The sequence below is a fragment of the Bison bison genome, unplaced genomic scaffold (assembly GCF_000754665.1).
Source record: "Bison bison bison isolate TAMUID 2011002044 unplaced genomic scaffold, Bison_UMD1.0 scf7180017864228, whole genome shotgun sequence".
NCBI classification, from domain to species: domain Eukaryota; kingdom Metazoa; phylum Chordata; class Mammalia; order Artiodactyla; family Bovidae; genus Bison; species Bison bison.
In genome coordinates, this window is record NW_011494800.1 from 2,785,656 (window position 1) to 2,805,949 (window position 20,294).

A 20,294-nucleotide genomic window follows, 5' to 3' on the forward strand; every position below is an offset into this window, starting at 1 on the left:
GGCAAGCTCTCTCTTGGGAGTTCAGGAGGCGGGAAGTGGAACGCGAGCGCGTCCACGCCTGCCCCTTGCCCCTGACTGCTCCTACCGCCTCTGCCTTCAGCTTGCTGTGCTGCCCGTGGTGAGGTGGCTTGGAGCACCGAACCCCAGAGAGGGCCTTCCGCGTCAGCCCTAGCGAATGCCAGGGCCTCCCACACGCTCTTCAGAGGGGACTGTTTTGTTTTTTTTTTTAAAGAATGTATTTATTTTTGGCTGGGTCTTCCTTGCAGTGGCAGTCTTTCTGTACTTTCAGGAGCCCGGGCTACCCTTCCTTGTGGTGCATGGGCTTCTGATTGCAGTGTTTCTCTAGTTGCAGAGTGCAGACTTGACTAGTTGCAGTGTGTGGGCGGCGGGAGTTGAGGCACAGGACTTAGTTGCTCAGGGGGATATGCAATCTTCCCGGACCAGGGATTGATCCTCTGTCCCCTGCTTTGGGAGGTGAACTCTTAATCCACTGCATCACCAGGAAAGTCCGAGGGGCCTACTTCTGTGTTTTAAGGTTCATTGCACTCGTTAAACTTCTCGCCATATTTGGTGATAAAAGGCAAGGTCAATTAGGGTGAAGGGGAATTTCCGGAGATTTCAGGGTAAGCAAATGTTATGTCTAAGCAAGTGTTACTTCCATCTGTCCTCATTTTGTCCCACCCAGCTCTCCTTCCACCAGACATCAGAGCTCATTTCCCCACTTGTGGTAATCTTTCCCTCTTCCTCTTACAGGAACACTGTTTCTATTCTGTTCTTCCTGTTGTTCAGTAGCTAAGTTGTGTCTGACTCTTTTGAGATGCCATGGACTGTAGCCCACCAGGCTCCTCTGTCCATGATATTTCCCAAGCAAGAATACTGGAGTGGGTTGCCATTTCCTTCTCCAAGGGATCTTCCCAACTCAGGGGTCAAATCCACATCTCCTGCATTGGCAGGTGGATTCTTTACCACTCAGCCACCAGGGAAGCCCATTCTTCCTGTAGTTTATCCCCAAACTCAGCCTCAACAGAGAATGACTTCTATGTTCCCAAGGGAAGATTCAAAGCTAACCTGCAAGGAGCCACAGGTTGGATCCCAGAGTGGGTAAAGGAGGTGTTGGAGCGGGTTTTGGTGTGCTAGGAATCTCTGAAAACCAGACTCATTCCCACAGTATTTACCCTCTTCTCTTGGAAGAAACCACAAGAGACAAAGATTTTTTGCAGCTTAGGCCTTTTGGAGGGGAAGTTACAGAAAAGTAGAGAAAGGGAAAATGAGAACAGATCAACAGAGAATACATTCAGCTAAAGAAGACATTGGCCGGTATTTATTTCCAAGGTACCTTTTATTTTAAAATCCACTTTGAAAGATATCTAACAAGAACAGACACAAAATGCTGCTTTGTTTCTTAAGCAAAACTAAATAAAAGTGCCTAAATAAAACTTTCTTAATTTAACTAAGAAATTTAACGCTTTCCTAATTCATTCCAGTTTATAACAGCCTTTCACAGTTTAGTCTGTATCTTTTGCTTGGCTTTCGATCAATTCACTTATTCATTCATGCATTTGTTCATGTACCCAACACAGGATACCTAGCTCAGCAAGCTTGATATTCTGGTTACTTGATATTGGGTTAGTTGGGATTTTTTTTTCCTTTGCCTTCTATAGGATTTTCTCACAGAGGAAAGTATAATTTGTTTAAATCATGGTGATTTTCAGCTTTGTGATGTCTGGAATGTCCTATACTGTATCATAAGATTTTGCTACTGTTGATCCATGAAGAATTTATAAAATATGTCATGTTTAAAAGGACAGCATGTAATTTGAAAGTTTAAAATGAATCTCTGTCTTTAAGTAGCTGTGAAAGAGAAACAAGATCTGCTAATTGAAGTTGGTCATAGACCTTTTTGAAGATAGCACATGATGGTTTCCTGATACATATGTAAACACAGGAGTTGTTTATGGACTATTGGTTGGAGTAGATGAGGAAACATTTGCCCAAATCTCTTAAGAGATGCTGAGAGAGCTTGGACCATGAGAACCATGGAGGATACATCAGTTTTACCTCATCATCTAATTCTACTGTCTATGAGTTAGCAGTGATGGAAAACACATTATTCTGACACAGCTTGTTACCTCTGTAAAGAGTCAAAACTCTGCCATGAAACTGCATTCTAACAGGTTCTTCTAAACTCCATAATTTTCTGTAATGTTTATCAGAAGAGAGAAATATATATGCATGTATGTTTCATGACTATCATTTGACATTAAAAATTTTCCAAAACCCTGAATATTTTTTGTTTTGTTATCAAAAGTACATTTCCCATAGATCTTGAAATATAATTTGTTTAGCTAAGGTGTACCACTTAATATAGTCTTAGCTTCTCATACAAGAGTTATCCCAAGTTTTAAAGACAAGAATCAAGCTCACTGCACATAAACTCTTATCATAGGAAATGCTAAGGAAGGATGAAGATGGGCAAGACAGGATAGATGATAGAATTCCACTACTGAATGAAAACAAAACTTTCCTTTAATTTCTACATTTTCAAGTTTAATTTCAATACAATGCTTCTGTTGGCTTATCTTGGGCCACTGAAGAAAAGGCAGTCAAGTAACTGTCAGTTCAGGGAGCAAAAGCTTAAGGCTATAGCTACACAAAGACTAACCGTTAACATAAAATTATGGAGATTACAGTCATTTATTTTGGCTAGCTTTTAAAAATCTGAATTCACTGTCAACCTTGATATTAATGCACAGTCAACCTTTATATAGTCCCTGAAGCCTAAATAAACCAGAATCTATATGGAAAAACTCAAGTGGCAAATTTGCTAACTTAATGAAGACTGCTAAACTCAGATTTCAAGACTCAGATTTGATAATGACTTATCATGTTTGTTGCTGTGTGAAGCCAAGTAGAGAAACTTCAGCTTTAAATGATTTATCTTTGAGAGTTTTCAGATGCACTGTTGAAATCTTCTGAATACATGGAATATTTGTGTATCTTATTCACTGATAAAATAGAAAAAAGGGAGATGTCTACATAACTGTATCAACCATCATTGATAAAAGTCTTACTGTATTAAAAATTCTAGAGGGGACTAAGTGAACAAATCTAGATAGAGATTTTCTTATGGGAATAAGTTTACTTTGTAATGAACACCTAATGCTTGTAAGTAGATTAAGCAGTGCGAGACCCTGAATCCCTGCATCCTTCAACCTAGATGTCAATCCCAGAATTCCACCAACAGAGAATAATTCCTTCAATTTAACACTGCTTTTTACTTTTGATCCTCTTAAATGTGAGCACCCTAGGAAAGATAACACATTGTCACTTGTACTTTAATGTGAATTAATTTATACTGATCTCTCTCTCTTTCCCATTCCCCCTGCTGCTGCTGCTAAGTCACTTCAGTCGTGTCCGACTCTGTGCGACCCCATAGATGGCAGCCCACCAGGCTCCCCCGTCCCTGGGATTCTCCAGGCAAGAACACTGGAGTGGGTTGCCTTTTTCTTCTCCAATGCATGAAAGTGAAAAGTGAAAGTGAAGTCGCTCAGTCGTGTCCGACCCTCAGCGACCCCATGGACTGCAGCCTTCCAGGCTCCTCCATCCATGGGATTTTCCAGGCAAGAGTACTGGAGTGGGGTGCCATTCCCATTCCCCCAGCAGGACCAAAATAGCAGGAGATTACTAAGACATATATTCATACATGTGTACACATGGAGTATCCTGAAAAGGAAGAGAGGTAGTGAGATGATCAAAGAAACAATCCAACTTACAAACATTCACTGACTGTAATCTGAGACACTTGGCCTTCCACAGTTTTTCTTCTGGCTACCATTTGGGCTTCCATGGGAATTGTAAATTCCCATCAAATTTATTATTGCTGACTCCTAAGCGGAAATTACTAAAATTGAAAAAAAAATCAATTTTAGAGAAATGCTTTCTGAAATTTATATACATGTGATTTAGTGCACATAGGTTTAAAACACTTAGAATTCTTTAATGAGTTATTGAGATTTGGCATAAAAATCAATAGGCCTGTGATCTTTTTAGGCAGGTGAGGGGAAAGAGGTTGAATTGTGGGGCCTGAAGAATCTACTCCAATATTCTATGAAAAAAGACATCGTGAAATTACTGTTGAAATGACTTTAAAACTATAATCTTACGAGTGTTCCCAATAGTACACTATAATTACATTAAAATTTAGAACATCATACCAAAGTTAACTTTTGAAAAAACAATTATTTCATTTAATCTCAGCTTGTTTCTTTCCTTCATTCTTCATAACTTGAAATAGAATGATTTTTGCAGAATTATATTTTCAAGGTTTCAATTAAATATAATTTTCTTAAAATTATAAAATCCTTTTATTCTCAGGCAATATATCATTTTTTTGTACTGGAACTTATAAGAAAAGAAGCCATGTAGTATGTAATAAAATAACATTTTCACACATATTGTTTCATCTTCCCCGTATTTAAAATTTATTACAATGCAAATTTTATATAACATATACATGCAATTGGGAAATGAGTCAAAATGGGTCTTTCTTAAAAATACAATATGTTGTCAGAAGCCAGTTATATAAACAAAATATTAAACAAATATTTACAGAGCCCTTTTGTCTTGACCTCTTAAATGTTAACCTGCAAACACATGAGAATTAATGAGAATTTTTTCCCCCCACTAATACACAATAGATTACAAAACCAGGTGATTTTCCAGACAATAATACAGAAAGCCTTTACCAGTAAAGAGCCAGGCATTAATTGAGGGAAACATACAATCAAGTCTTTTCTACCAACTCCACATTGTCTGTTTTGTATTTGTCATTCTACACATAGATGATTTCTTGTGTTTTCCCTGTCTCATTTTTTAACAGATGTCTACATAGTATTCTCAATTGTATTTATCATCTCCGAAATATCAAAAATCATTAATGCTATTTTCAATATCACCCTGTAATTTTGATAGAAATATAACTTTGCATCAGATATTCTAATCATGCTTTATTAATAATATTATTATTGTACTACATTATGTAGTAAATTTATCTTTACAAAGCATTCTGTGTGCTTTGTTACTATTTGATAAAATGATAATGCTTCTAAGTCTTTGGATATGCATCACAATCAGTCTGTATCATAACATCTATTATAAATTGAATTTTGAAAACATTTTGAAGAAAAAAATTTCTAAGACACAGTGTTGTTTTGGTTTTTTTTTTAGGAGTTTTTTTTCCTGAAAGCAAAAGTAATTCCTTTCCAATAGTTTTTAGATTTGGGGGAGTTCGTTTTAAAGAAACACCCACTAATAAAGTGGTAGTGGTAGTTTTCTTGAGATGTGTTTTATTTACTCCAGGCTAAGAACACTTATTCATAAGAACAGTAGTTTCCCTATGAACTTTCTGTTCAAGTATTTTTTAAAAATGAAGTTGAATAAATAAGTGGCAGGATTTGCTACAGTTATAGGTATTAGGTCACATTATGCAACATTTAAGTGCTCTATAAAGATACTCATATATGTGTTTGTATGTATTATATACATGTATATCCACAATACACTGCTTCTTGTATATTGAATAATTTTATATATACTTCAAATACTGTAGGAGGAGATTACTATGTTAAGAAAATCTGATGAACTTCCCTATTCAACAGAGTCCTATTGAAATATGCTAATTAGAATATATGCTCAAAATACTACAGATTGAAATATTGAGATTTTTTTTCCTTCTCCCTTCCACTCCCACTTGCTTCCTTCCTTTCTTCCAAGGCAGGTCCCTTTATAGCTTTAATGAATAATATTTTATCTTTTTTATTTTTGCAATTTGATGTAGGCAGTTAACAAAAAGCCCTATGCTTTTCTCTTGTTCATATGGCATTACATATGAGTTTATGGTAAACAGGCAGGAATTCCAATTATATACAGACTATGAGTTTCAGCTTCTTAAAAATACCCTATGAACTGTAGTGTGCAACTCTTTTGACCCAGTGGATGTGAACTTTCAAGTTATTATAGGAGACAGAGGGACATAGACTTGGTAGTTCTCACTATGAAATACCAAATATAAATGATAACATAATAAAATACCTCATGAGATTTTTTCCAGAAGAGTCATTCAAAATGCAAGATGTCTCAAACCGTAATCCATCAAACACTTCATTGAGCTAACAACCCCAAATTATCTATGGTGCTTTCAATGTCTTGTTATGTGTAATCTTGAAATAAGCAACCACTAAATGATAGGGTATGATATATATTGATTTGTACTTTTATAATTATGGTCATTTGAGAAGAGGGATTTTTTACTTCATTGAATATTGTTTTCAAGGCTTCCAGTGATTTATATTAATTTTGAGTGCAGTTGTATGTGCTTTAATATTCAATGGACTGTCTTATCTTTGACCGAGCAACAATGCATGAGAATTATTTTGTAAAACATTTTAAACAGTCTTTTCCATTTCTCTAGAACTTGAAAAGATTCTTCTGTCAAACACTGATTATGAATAGTGACATCATTTTAGGAAAAAATTAGTGCTAATGAAGCACAAGCAAATTTTGAACCTTGAAATTTATCATTTTAAATGAATACTTGAGTGCTAAACCTTTTTTTCCTTTTACATAATAAATGTCACAATAAACAAGGATGTTCAATGCTTTTTAAAAAAATCACAGTAATAAGGAATGGAAAGAGTCTCTGTAGAAATTTAAATCTTCACAATGATATATAGAGGAGTCTGTGTTTTATTTTGGGATTTCTGTCATCCTAGGTATTTTGGAAATATTTGCTGTGTCTCAGGGGATTGTAGGAATACGAGGAGTTTTCAGCAACAAATTTTTAGCGATGTCAAAAAAAGGAAAACTCCATGCAAGTGTAAGTAGAACTACTTTATATTTGTTAAAGGTGTTACAGAGATTTTACATGTGTAAAATGGAACGAGTGATTTTCCAAATTGATAGATAAGACAATTTGCCCAGAGAACTTTATGTTTTTCATTTTTATAAGATTATGTGTCCATTAAACCAAGAGAATTGTGTGTGTTTTTGTAAGTAATAATTTAAATATTTTATTTATTTGAAAAGATAATATAGAATCCACAAAAAGGTTTAAGGATAAGTTTATTTGAAAAAAGCATTCTCTAAGTGATTGTCATTATTTATGTCTTAATAGTGGTCCAAGTAAGGAGAAACATTATGGAAATACGATATTATATTTTAAAGTTACATACTGATGGTGATTGTGTAACCAGTAGATCATGTTATTAATTTTAAAAGCTACTTATTATGTCAAAAATGGAGTCTAAGTAATAAAACATATTTATTTTAATAAGTATGGTGGGAAGAAACCAATAATGAGATGATTTTGACCTTTAATAGAGAAATTTCATTTGAGACATTTTCATCTTGTAGTTTTTGTTACATCAAAAACAATTACTTCTTAAAACTACGAAGACTGATTCTGCACTCGTAAACACTTTTTTTGGACTAGTTACGCAGTTTGTAATCAATTTATAAATTATAGATTTCTACGCTTTGTTCTGAAAATGCTCATTACTTGGGAAACACTAAAATGTTTTAAAGTTAGTAAAGTACATTTAGCTTAATTTTCCTGTTGAGAGTTTCTTTCATTAGTATTAGTGTGTATGCACAGCCCTTAAAGTTATTTATGCTTTGTCTGTGGTGTACTATTTTGTCACACTAAATCATTTTAAAAAGCAGTTCTTCTTTAAAGCTACTCCTTTAATCCTTATTCACTTTAATTCTTATTAAATTGGAGAAATATGACTCCCAGTTTTCAAAGTATATAGGAAGTTTTAATCGAGCGCAGTCAATTGAAACTTACTAATTATGATTTCTGCTTTACAGACTTTTAAAAAATTGAAAGAGAATTTCACTTGGTTTACTGTTTAAGACTTTGTTTTCCTTTCTCTAGCATCTAAAGGTGGCTTGTTAATAGCTTTTGAAGGAGATCATAAAACTGAAGCTATTTCTACAGTTATTTGGGGATTAAATGAGATAATATATACAAAGCTTTTTAGAACAATATTAGGTACAATGTAAGTGCTCAATAAATATTACCTATTATTAGATAATTCAAATTTAAATACAATAAACTACTATAATCTCAGTTTATTAAATCTTTGTTAACCTCTTCAATCATCCATTGCAAGAGTTATAACTAGATTTACTTATCTCATTTTCTGAGCAGATTATTTTATTCTAGCAAATTACAATATTCATAAAATAATTGCTCTGGTTTATAACCTATTTTAAGGGGCAAAGTTCTGTGGAAAGCAGGACATGCCATTTTATTTTTAAAAAGATGTTCTAAAAATCCACACACAGAATGGAAAAGAATCATCAAATGCTTCTGCACTGAATAACTTTTCTTCGATCTACTTTGGTCATTAAAGATTGAAACACCTTCAAACTCTAAGCATTATAATAATATGCAATTCCTGAAAAAAATTTTCTGTTATTGGTTTGCTTATTTTGGGTGAAAATCTTAATTTTTAAAATATTCTGATTCAAGCCTTAGCATATGCAAAAAATAGACTACCTTGGGCCAGCTTAAGGATAATTGTCGCAGCAAGCAAAGTATTACAAATGGATGCCAATTAGAAAGGTCACACTGAGAGGTTAGGATACATGATTCCTCTGTCAAATGCAAGTAACAAATTTCCAGAAACTTGACCCAAATGTCTAAGGAAGGCTGGCTGAAATAATGCAGATAATGCAAAAACAGCATCTGTTATTCTTTCTCATCTTGGCAGGCTAAAAGTTATTTCATGGAGTAATGACTTTTAAACAGTACAAAGCAAGCCTTGCTCTTGTCACTCATTGAAGCTCTTTGATATAAAAGTCATTCTGATGACTTTGAGCTGAATTGAAGATAAAAAATTAAGCCCTATGATTATGTGAATTTTTTAAAAACCAATTGTCCAAGCCCACTGTCTCTTATTTGAGCTTTTATTATTCTCTCGATAGACACCTAATTAGATTATAAAGTGAATTATTTTTGAGGAAGTTGAATTTAGGTATAGTATTAGCCCTAATGTTTATTAGTTATATGCCAGTTGATTTCCTTCTTCTTTTTAGTTACTAGTTAAACATGTTGAAAAATTGTTCTTATAACTTTAAATATAATTATTTGATTTAGTTTGACTTTTGCAAAGTTTCATCACCACTAAAAAGGCTAAAATGCCTTACACTTTCAAGATTAAATATATAATTAAGTGAGTTGCTTTAAATTAATAATTGTGCAGAGCCATTTAAAGAGTAACTTTATAATCATTTCAAAAAATAGCTATATAAAATCGTCATGTTGTATATCTTAAACTTACACAGTGTTGTATGTCAATTGTATCTCAATAAAACCGGAAAAATTTTAAATTAATGAAGAGTAACTTTGGGGTTCTATTTACAAAGTGTGAACTATAAATGTAAAGTAGTCATATAATTCTGGGGAAAGTAAACCCATAGTATGTCGAGAAATATTCATGGATTATAGTAGATTTTTCTTGTTTTATATAGTAACAATCAGACTATTACAAATTAGTTGCTAGGTAGAGATAAAATATCTGTATATTTCTTTCAAAGTTTTTTCACTCACATTCTCTCATTACCTGGTTAGGTGAGGCAACAGTCTCAGTCAGAGATGTTAAATATTTTCCTAAGTTACCACAGTTAACAAAAACTTGAACCAGAATAACATGCTTTAAAAATTCTCTCTGCATTTAAATGCTATAATGCTTGGTATGGAAAAGGTAGCTCGAAAGAAGATATTTTGTTTCATTTGGAACTATTTACACTATTTTCAGCTATTATTTTATGGAAATTAATAGTTGCATGTTTTAATAATATTTTTATGCTACATTTTAAAGAGTGAATACTGTGGTTCATCCTTAGACTATTTTTGCTTTCTTCTCTCTCTTTCTCTCTCATTCCAAGCTCTTTGGGAGGATCTTTTTCCCCCATCTACTTCTGTGTCTCCTGTACCTGATTTTAAAGTCTAGAAAGGAGGAGACGTGTGCACCATGAAACTTATCACACTGTTTTCTAAATGTTGGTCATTCAGTGTGATGAGGAGCTGCATCGGGAACCTCTTTTAGGATGTACTCCCGGAAGAAAAAGGAGATCTGTTTTATTCACAGAAAATCTTTCAGAAAATGCTTCATGGTCAGTGGACACGAAGATGGTGAACAGTATTATCAGCCCAGAAAGCTCAGGTTTAGGCAACATTTATGCTGACCTCCTTTGTGTGCTAAGTTTGTTAATTCTGTAAGAGAAGTTTTATCTGGACTTCAGCCATCTCAGTGTGCTCTGCTCTGTGCACTCAGTCAACCAACACACTCATATTAATCTCCACGCAGCTCCGATTCAGACCTTTAACTGCTGCTGCTGCTGCTGCTAAGTCGCTTCAGTCGTGTCTGACTCTGTGTGACCCCATAGATGGCAGCCCACCAGGCTCCCCCGTCCCTGGGATTCTCCAGGCAAGAACACTGGAGTGGGTTGCCATTTCCTTCTCCAATGCGTGAAAGTGAAGAGTGAAAGTGAAGTCTCTCAGTCGTGTCTGACTGTAGCGACCCCATGGACTGCAGCCTACCAGGCTCCTCTGTCCATGGGATTTTCCAGGCAAGAGTACTGGAGTGGGGTGCCATTGCCTTCTCTGGACCTTTAACTGGAAGACCCTAAATAGACAATGCAGTCAGATCCCTAGTGTGCAGGTTTTTTTTCAGCAGCCGTTGCAAGGAGGAAGGTGTCTGGTCTTCTTCTAAAGATGCCTTGAGAATCATTGAGAGAAGCATGAGGTAATTGTTTCCCCAAGACCCTGAGGGTTAGTCAGAGCCTTCTCTGTGGCCTCTGTACTTTATCCACTTACTCCCAGGCTGAGGTACTAGGTGAGGCTGAGCACCCTTCTCTTTCGGTCTCTCTCTGCCTCCCTGTCTGTTCATGCTCCCTCCTCACTCTGTTCTTGCTCTCTTCTCAGGTTGCTTGTCTTTATCCAGAGTCTCATATACGGTGCCTTCCTGGATTTATCTGAGATGGGTCTGGATGTAAGAGAGGGAGATCTTGAGTCTGGTAGTTAAATTGTGTCATTCTTCTTAAACCGTATTGTTTTACTTAATCTTTCTATTCCTTGGCTTTATCAGCTGTAAAAGGAAGAAAATTAAACTAACAATACAGGGTGATAGTGGAGCATTTTAAATGAGATAATACATATAAAACACTTAGAATAGTTCCTGGAAAGTATTCAGCATTTAATGTTAGAAGAGATCTTCCTGAATTTGCTCTCAGGCAGCTGTTTCATGATCCTATATCCCCTCTCTCCTCTTTCTGATTTTGGGGTCAGGCAGCTGTGACCCCCTTGGATATTTAGACCAGCCTCAAATCGCATTCTTTATTGGCCTTTTTGTTCTTTTCTTTAGGTCCCAACTCGTCTTGCATACAGTAGCCTCTTATGTCCTGGGTTTTCCTTTTCCCAAGGAACTTAATTTGAAAGCAAGGATTTCCAATGGTCATAATCTCATAACTTTTTAAGATCCTTCTCGTGCATCGTGTTTTTTTCCCTTAAAAATCTAAATCTTAGAAAAAGTGGTTATCATGAATTTGTCAGCCTTTTCATAAACTATACGTGATCACCCATTGGTTGTTGGGGGAAAACATTTTAGCTTATTTTAAACATACAGAAAGAAGCATGTGGTGGAATTATTTTTGTTTCTCAGGGTTTTAGGGGATCATGCTTGGAAGGAAAGCTAATTGCAGAGTTTACGAAACAGGCATGGAATGTATGCTTGATCAGCCCTGAGCAAGGACTAGAAAAGCCTCCTTTCTTGGTTTCAGAGGGTGCCAGCTGGCTTGCCCAGGATGAGAGTCTGGACTGGACTTCCTGAGCTGGGGGCAGAGTGAGGAGGAGTCCGCAGCCCCAGAGCTGGGCATGTTTATTGAAAGGAGAAATGAAGGTTTGAGTGATGGCTATCATCATCATTAAAAAAATAATTTATTGGCCTCTGTAAAGGAATTGAATAGAAACTTCCCTTATCCTCTGTGTTGTGCTGTGCTAAGTCACTTCAGTCATGTACGACTCTTTGGGACTATATGGACTGTAGCCCGCCCCCTCCTCTGTCCGTGGGATTCTCCAGGCGACAATACTGGAGTGGGTTGCCATGCCTTTCTCCAGGGTATCTTCCTAACCCAAGGATCAAACCCCTGTCTGTTATGTTTCCTACATTGGCAGGCAGGTTCTTTACCAGTAGCGCCGCCTGGGAAGCACCCCCATCTTCTAAGAACTTTCAATTTACACAGTAAAATTGAGTACCTAGTAACTCAGGCTAAAAAAAAAAAATGGGTTCAGGATTCTACCTTTGCAGTAAATGTCAGTTTTCCCTTAATTTCACACTATGTTTATCTGGTTGTGCTGTGCTCAGTCGTGTCCGACTCTTTGGGACCCCATGGACTGTAGCCTTCCAGGCTCCTCTGTCCATGGGGATTCTCCAGGCAAGAATACTGGAGTAGGTTGCCATGCCTTCCTCTAGGGGATCTTTCCAACACTGAAGCTCTATTTTATTGAGGAAAATTACATGTAATGAATTGACTTGTAGCTTCGGAGATCCATTTCAGCCTAAAGTGAGAGATGGTGTTCTATATCTCCGGTGGCTTGGGGAGTGGCACTTGTTTTTATCAGTATTTTAACATGGAGCAACTTTAGGGCAAGGTAGTACTGTACAGAAGCCTAGGAGATGCCCTTGGATTTGCTCGTTGTTACTGAAAGAGCTTGAATCTAGGATTCAGTAGATGAGATTTAAGTCTTAGGCTTACCTTGGCATTTGGTAAATGTGGGGATTTAGAGGAACTAGTTTCTTTATTTTTCTGGCTGGAAAATCAGATAATAGCATCCTAATAGTTGTGGAATTATGTGAGAATGAAATAATATACGTAAAACACCTGGCCTCAATAGCCCAGCTCTTTTGAGCAAGGTGACTCAGACGGTAAAGAATCTGATTCAATGCAGGAGACCTGGGTTTGATCCTTAGGTCAGGAAGATTCCCCTGGAGAGGGCAACCCACTCCAGTATTCTTGCCTGGGAAATCCCGTGGACAGAGGAGCCTGGCAGCCTACAGTCCACTGGGTTACAAAGAGTCAGACATGACTAAGGGACTGAGAACTCATGCCTGAGCACTCACATATATTCCCTTGATTGCTCAGCATGAAGTATTGAGATACAGAATGGCCAGATTAGAGATTGCTAAGCAGGAAATATGGCCAAGCTCTGGAGATGGCACGGCTTGCCTACAACTGACCCATACAATACTTGTGAAGAGTAGGAGGCCACCTTCAGGGTGCGTGCTGCCCTGTTCTGGAGTTCTCTGCTTGGGAGCAGTTGGAACAGGGTCTGGCTTTCGGCTTTCACTCACTACCGAAGGTTGGTACTTTTGTGCTGGGAACATCCTGCGCAACCGTACAAAACAGCCTGGGCTTAGGGCACCTGACCTGGGCAGTCCCATTGGCATGGGTAGTACTGGGAACCAAAACACACTGAAGGAACATAGAGGAACCGGAAGTAGGGATGCAGGCAGCAAGAAAGTGTTGTTTAGAGCACAATTTGGTCTATAACTGCGTTGATTACAGTCTATAAGAATAGTTTAATGATTTAAAATATTATATAGCCTTCGACAACATTTTAATTATTTGTATTTATTACTTAACTTTATAAAGTTTTGCAAGAGGCAAATCAAATAAAAAGTGAAATAAAGAATTAAAATTGATTAAATACCCCACAGACTCGAGGGTTTATACTCCAGGGCTTTGCTATTAGCCTGAATTCAATCCTCTTTATACATCTCTTTCATACATCATATATTTACTTTGATAGTGGCACATAATGAGAATTGGGACCCTATTAACATGCCCTCAGCTCCCTTGCTATAAGATTCTCAATCATCTTAGAGCATGTTGACTAAGAAAAAAACTATATTAAAAGGTTTTAGAAAGTTTTTTAAAAATATTGTTTCAGAAAGAATTCTCTGGTTTAATTGACCTTCAGATTTCAATTAAGCAGACTTGTTCTTTTGTGGAATATTACTTTCTTTGAACTGAATTTGATTTTTCTTTTAAATATCCACTGTGTGCCCTCTCCCTGTGAGGAGATGAGTAGAATCAAAGCAAAGTGTTCTCCTAAGCCCAAAATTCTTGTTTTATTTAACAGCACTGTGTTGCCCCACCTCTGAATTATTTCCATAGTTTCAAGCAAAAGTAGTGTAATTTAGTTTTTATTTGTTCTGTCAATTAAGACTATTTTAAATTATGTAGAAATCAGCCAATTTAAACATTTCATTTTAATTTTGCAGTTATGGCTTGTTGACTGTAACTTATTTTTACACTTGCAAAATCAAGGAGAAATTAAAGAGAAAAACACAGATAATTTAAGTCAACAAAGAACACAGGCAGAACCATATTAAATTGTCTTTCTTTGTAAAAATGGCAACCAGCAGTGTCTGGGATGTGATAGATAGTCAATAAACATCTATTGAATAAATTCAGAAAATAATGAATTAGAAACAAAGATAGGGGTTCTTTATGAACATGTTAATGATTGGTTTTGTTGTAGTGACTGATGGTGGTAGGATGAAGGTGATGTGTGTTCTGTTTTCAGTAGCTTATTTGAAATCTGATTCACCTCTCTACTTCACACCTGAACTGTAGATAAAGTCTTTATGTTGACTTCACTTTTTCTAGGGAAATAATCCAGTTCTTTTATTTATTTTTTAAGTTTTTGGTTGGAGGATGATTGCTTTACAATGTTGTGTTGGTTTCTGCTATAAAACAACATGAGTCAGCGATAAATATACATGAATCTTCTCCCTCCTGAGACTCCCTCCCACCCCCACATCCCATCCCTTGAGGTTATCACAGAACACCACAGCTCTATTATTTTAAAAGTATATATTTTGCTAAAGGAGTTTTTATAATTCCAAAAGAATTTCAAAGGTTAAACTTAGCCTGGTAGATTTATTATCTAAAATTGTATAATGGCAAATGTACATTTAAATAATTCTGCTGCTTGATGACTCTGCTATAGAGATGTTTAATGAGTAACATTAAGGATAGCCATGCACTGCTTCCCTGGTGGCTCAGGGGTTAAAGCGTCTGCTTCAATCCCTGGGTTGGGAAGATCCCCTGGAGAAGGAACTGGCAACCCACTCCAGTATTCTTGCCTGGAGAATCCCATGGATGGAGGAGCTTGGTGGGCTACAGTCCACAGGGGTCACAAAGAGTCAGACACGACTGAGCGACTTCACTTTCACTTTCATGCACTGCTTGGGGTTCCCATCTTGTCTGAAAAGGGCCAGGAATATTGATAGGAACAGTCAGTTTCTCCAGAAGAAACTAGATCCCCTGATGAAAAAAAATCACTGAAATGTTCATTTCAAATGATTCTGTTCCATCGTAGCTGGAAGAATTTTTCAGACAAAACATTAAATTAGAAGTCAATTAAGAAAACCAAAACAGTCTGACTGCCTTTGCTTCTGTTTCAGTGTGAAGTTTGGAATGGCTAAGGGCCTACAAGTAGTGTGTGGGTCCTCAGAATTCTATCTCTATACCCCATGTGACAATTAAGTGCCCCTTGAAAGACCTAGAGCATGAACAGTCATCCTGGTAAAGGCTTCTCTTAAGAAAGAACATGAATCTTGAGCAGAGGAGGGGGAGAGGGAGAAAGTTTTTAGATGCAATAATTTTAGGGACAGTATTGCTATAGGTTAGGTGTGTGTATGTATGTGTCTGTTGGTCACATCAATTAAAAAAAAAATACAGGTTTCTTCTTTATTTTCATTGACACTGTTAGGAGAAAAAGGTTAAATTATACAGTGCTGCTAAGTCGCTTCAGTTGTGCCCGACTCTGTGCGACCCCAGAGATGGCAGCCCACCAGGCTCCCCCATCCCTGGGATTCTTCAGGCAAGAACACTGGAGTGGGTTGCCATTTCCTTCTCCAGTGCATGAAAGTGAAAAGTGAAAGTGAAGTCGCTCAGTCGTGTCCGACTCTTAGCGACCCCATGGACTGCAGCCTACCAGGCTCCTCCATCCATGGGATTTTCCAGGCAAGAGTACTGGAGTGGGGTGCCAACACTTTTAAAAAATTTGTCAAAATTGAATTAAGTAATCACTGCTGTCTTTATTTCAGGAAAATGATTTTTGTGTGTGTGTGAAACTGGGGTAGAAGTCAAGTCAAAGTATAATGTACTGTACATTAGAAATGTTATTCAGACATATTTTAAGAAAAAAAATCTGAGGCAGGATGAATATATGTGCCACTGTTCTTTAATGAAATCTTCCACACCTTTCTAAAATGCTTGTCCATTTATGTAGCAGAAAATATTCCAGAAGACTATTGCTGTTGTTCAGTTGCTAAGTTGTATCTGACTCTTTTCCACCCCGTGGACTGCAGCACACCAGGCCTCCCTGTCTCTCACTGTCTCCCAGTGTTTGCCCAAGTTCATGTCCATTGAGTCGGTGACACTATCCAACCATCTCCTCCTCTGCAGCCCTCTTCTTTTACCACATGACTATAGTTTTTATTTTACAATAAAACTTTGAGATTATCTAATTGAATGGGAGAGCACTGATGTCCTTTTAAGAGCTAAGTTGACAAATCTATGTTTGGTTTGTAAGAAAGCCTTTTTAATGGAAAGCCAATAAGAACAATAAATGTCTCCTCTTCTAAAGGAATGTCAGCATAGCACCCTTGTCCTAGGTATGGGCCAGTAGGTTAGGATGTGATGAGAGAAAGCCATAGACAATGGTTCTTTAAAACACTAGATTATAGCCTGCTAAAGACCCAGTCAAAGAAATTGCCAGTAGGCAGATTCTCAGATACATAGTATCAGAGTCCTCAGATAAAGAGCTTTTTGACTGAACTACACTCTACACTCGAATGTAAATAACTTAGGTAGACTGTCATGTGTAAGATAAATGTGCTATTGGAAATACTCTGAGATCGGTTGTCTTCTGATATTGTCAGTACCTTTCAAAACTCAAAAATTCTATGTGGCCATCAACAGTAGGTATATGTAGATTGTTTTGCAGTGTTCAGACTTCCAGATTACAAGGTTGGGATCTGTACTGCAGAAGAAAGCTTGATATTATTAGAGAAGCAAGGAAACTAGAGGACTGTTAGTTCCAGTGTGGAACTGAAGCAGAGCATATTAAAAAGCAGAGACATTATTTTGCCAACAAAGGTCCGCCTAGTCAAAGCTATGGTTTTTCCAGTAGTCACGTATGGATGTGAGAGTTGGACCATAAAGAAAGCTGAGCACCAAAGAACTGATGCTTTTCAACTGTGGTGTTGGAGAAGAATCTTGAGAGTCCCTTGGACTGCAAGGAGATCAAACCAGTCCATCCTAAAGGAAATCAGTCCTGAATATTCATTGAAAGGACTGATGCTGAGGCTGAAACTCCAGTACTTTGGCCACCTAATGCAAAGAACTGACTTATTTGAAAAGACCCTGATGCTGGGAAAGATTGAAGGCAGGAGGAAAAGGGATGACAGAGGACGAGATGGTTGGATGGCATCACCAACTCAATGGACATGAGTTTGAGCAAGCTCTGGGAGTTGGTGATGAACAGGGAAGCCTGGTGTACTGCAATTCATGGAGTTGCAAAGAGTCGGACTGAACGACTGAACTGAACTGAACTGATGGAACCTCTATGATATATAAAGAATTATATATGTAAACAAATATATATTTTATATATATAATATATATGTAGTTGTTTAGTCACTAATTCATGTCCAGCTCTTTTTTCAACCCCGTGGACTGTAGCCTGCTGGTCTCCTCTGTCCATGGGATTTCCCAGGGAAGAATACTAGAGTTGGTATTTAGTGTTCATATATATGGGTCAAGATCCTTAGTATTCCAAAGCCCAAGACGTTTGTACAAATGGTCCTCCCTGAAATTGTGAAACCTAGTCCAGGATAGGGAATTCTCCTTCTTTGGGAGTTATGGACTCTTTTGTATTTGATGAAAGCTAAACTCCAGATCCTTTTCCTAGAAAAATATTTTGATTCTCACAATAGCCTTGTGGCTGCACGTATTGTGAACAAGGAGCCTAAAGCTAAGAACTCAATTGGCAGAACTAGCATTTGATTGTAGGTCTATTTGGCACCATCTCGCGCTCTTTTCCTATGCTGTGTTCATTCAACTTCCTCAGTACGGCACACTGAGCCTTTTCAGAGCTGGTACTGGCCTACTTTGTCATCTTTATCTCTGGGTCCTTTCTCTATGCATCCTAAGTGAAAGTCACATCGAACAACTTATAGTAGCTTCCTGATGACCTGTGAACACACCGTTGCTGTTCCCTGAAAAACCTCTCATGTCACCTGATTACTATTATCTCATTGTACTTTGAGACTCAGCTCAAAAGTCACTTTCTGGGAAGACCTTCCTGCCCTCTTCGCTGCCACCTCTATCCTTTTAGATGCCTTGTACCCTCTGCATACCACTATCATAATTCCATTTATCAAACTGCACCATGATGAATGTCTACTTCTTTGCTTATTCCACTGTTCTGTGAGCATTTTCAAGGGCAGGTGTGTGTGTGTGTGTGTGTGTGTGTGTGTGTGTGTAGAGGGAAAGAGAGAGTGATATCTGCCTGAAGTGTTGCTAGTGACTCCAAAAGGTAATTTTTTTCTTCCTGGCATCAAATAGACTCTCCTGTATCACTGTGTGAAGATGAATTTTTTGCTAAAGAACTCTTAACACATGCAATATTAATAGGGCCATATGCTACCCCTTTCTAAGCACCAGGAAGCACACAGATGAGACTGAAAACTGTATTCTTGTTTCAAAGGATAACATGACCCCATTTCTCTGAATGAATTCATGTTTTACCAGGCAATTTTTTCTTAGTAATATAGTACTATTTACTTTCTTGATGGTTTAGGAGGGGGAAAATCTTACGTTAAAAGTTAAATTTTTAACTAAAATTTTCAATGTATGTTAAAAAGAGCAACAGAATTTAAATATATTGAATTCCTGTTATTTTAATATACACTGATATTATTTCACAATTGTGTAATTCGTAGTAAACCACCAGCATTACAAAGATGAATGAAGTAGGAATATAGAAATGAAAATAGTAATTTTAAAGCAACTTTAAAAGAGGCAAATGTGTCTTTATAAAGAGAATGGAGTCGGAGTGCAGGGGCCAGTGGAATTCTTGTTTTTCTTTATAGTCTTCTATAAAGACTTCTTTATATTACATGCTGAAAATATTATCATTGCTTGAATTTCCTCCTCCTCTTCTTTTTTTTTTTCCTCTAGGCCAAATTTACAGATGACTGCAAGTTCAGGGAGCGATTTCAAGAAAACAGCTATAATACCTATGCCTCCGCGATACACAGAACTGAAAAGACGGGGCGGGAGTGGTACGTGGCCCTGAACAAGAGGGGGAAGGCTAAACGGGGCTGTAGCCCCCGGGTTAAACCTCAGCACGTCTCTACCCACTTTCTGCCAAGATTCAAGCAATCGGAGCAGCCGGAACTTTCTTTCACAGTTACTGTTCCCGAAAAGAAAAAGCCACCTAATCCCGTCAAGCCAAAGGTTCCCCTTTCCGCACCTCGGAGAAGTCCTAACACCGTGAAATACAGACTCAAGTTTCGCTTTGGTTAAGACTTACTTTGGTTTTGTGAGAAACCATGGAGTCTCCTCAGGAGTTTCTGCAGCTGTCCTCAGTGCTCTGAAGACAACTTCTTGGACACAGCTTCAGCTATACACTACACTGTATTGAAGTCAGGTCATTTGTTTCAGCTTGACTGAAACAAAAATGTTTTCTGATAGTAACTGAACTGGAATTCTTTGTACCAATATAGGGAGTTCACGACGACATAAAGCCTTTTGCTTTATGCTTGGTGCATACAGGGATTCTTTTTTGGAAAGTTCAACAGTGGGGACTATGTATTTTTCTGACTTTTACAGATCAACCTGAAGAAAACATACATGATACATTTTTATTTTTGGTTTCCAAAGAATATTTTGATGGAGATAAAAGTATTTTATTAGATTTTTTTTTAAAGTACCTCTGCATTGAGCATATTTTCTTACTTTTATTATTTCTAATTGATAAGATATGAAACAACCATTTTAATGCAGTTTATGAATTATAAATATGTTTATAGACCATTTTTAACATGTGGATTTCTTTTTCATTGTTCTCATTCATTGCACTTTTAATTTTTATTATGATTGTTTTTCTACCATACCTCAGATCATGTAAGTTTAATTTTACATCTTAAAAT

General features: G+C 37.1%; 1 protein-coding gene across 1 annotated transcript in view; it reads left to right on the plus strand.

Annotated features, from left to right (window-relative positions):
• FGF5 (fibroblast growth factor 5) overlaps positions 1 to 19,668 on the plus strand; it is a 21,613-nt gene extending 1,945 nt beyond the window's left edge. The window contains exons 3-4 of the mRNA XM_010845904.1: positions 6,771 to 6,874; positions 19,321 to 19,668. Of these exons, the coding sequence (XP_010844206.1) occupies positions 6,771 to 6,874; positions 19,321 to 19,668 (452 nt within the window). The remainder of the gene's footprint in view (positions 1 to 6,770; positions 6,875 to 19,320) is intronic.
• Positions 19,669 to 20,294: the final 626 nt, after the last annotated feature.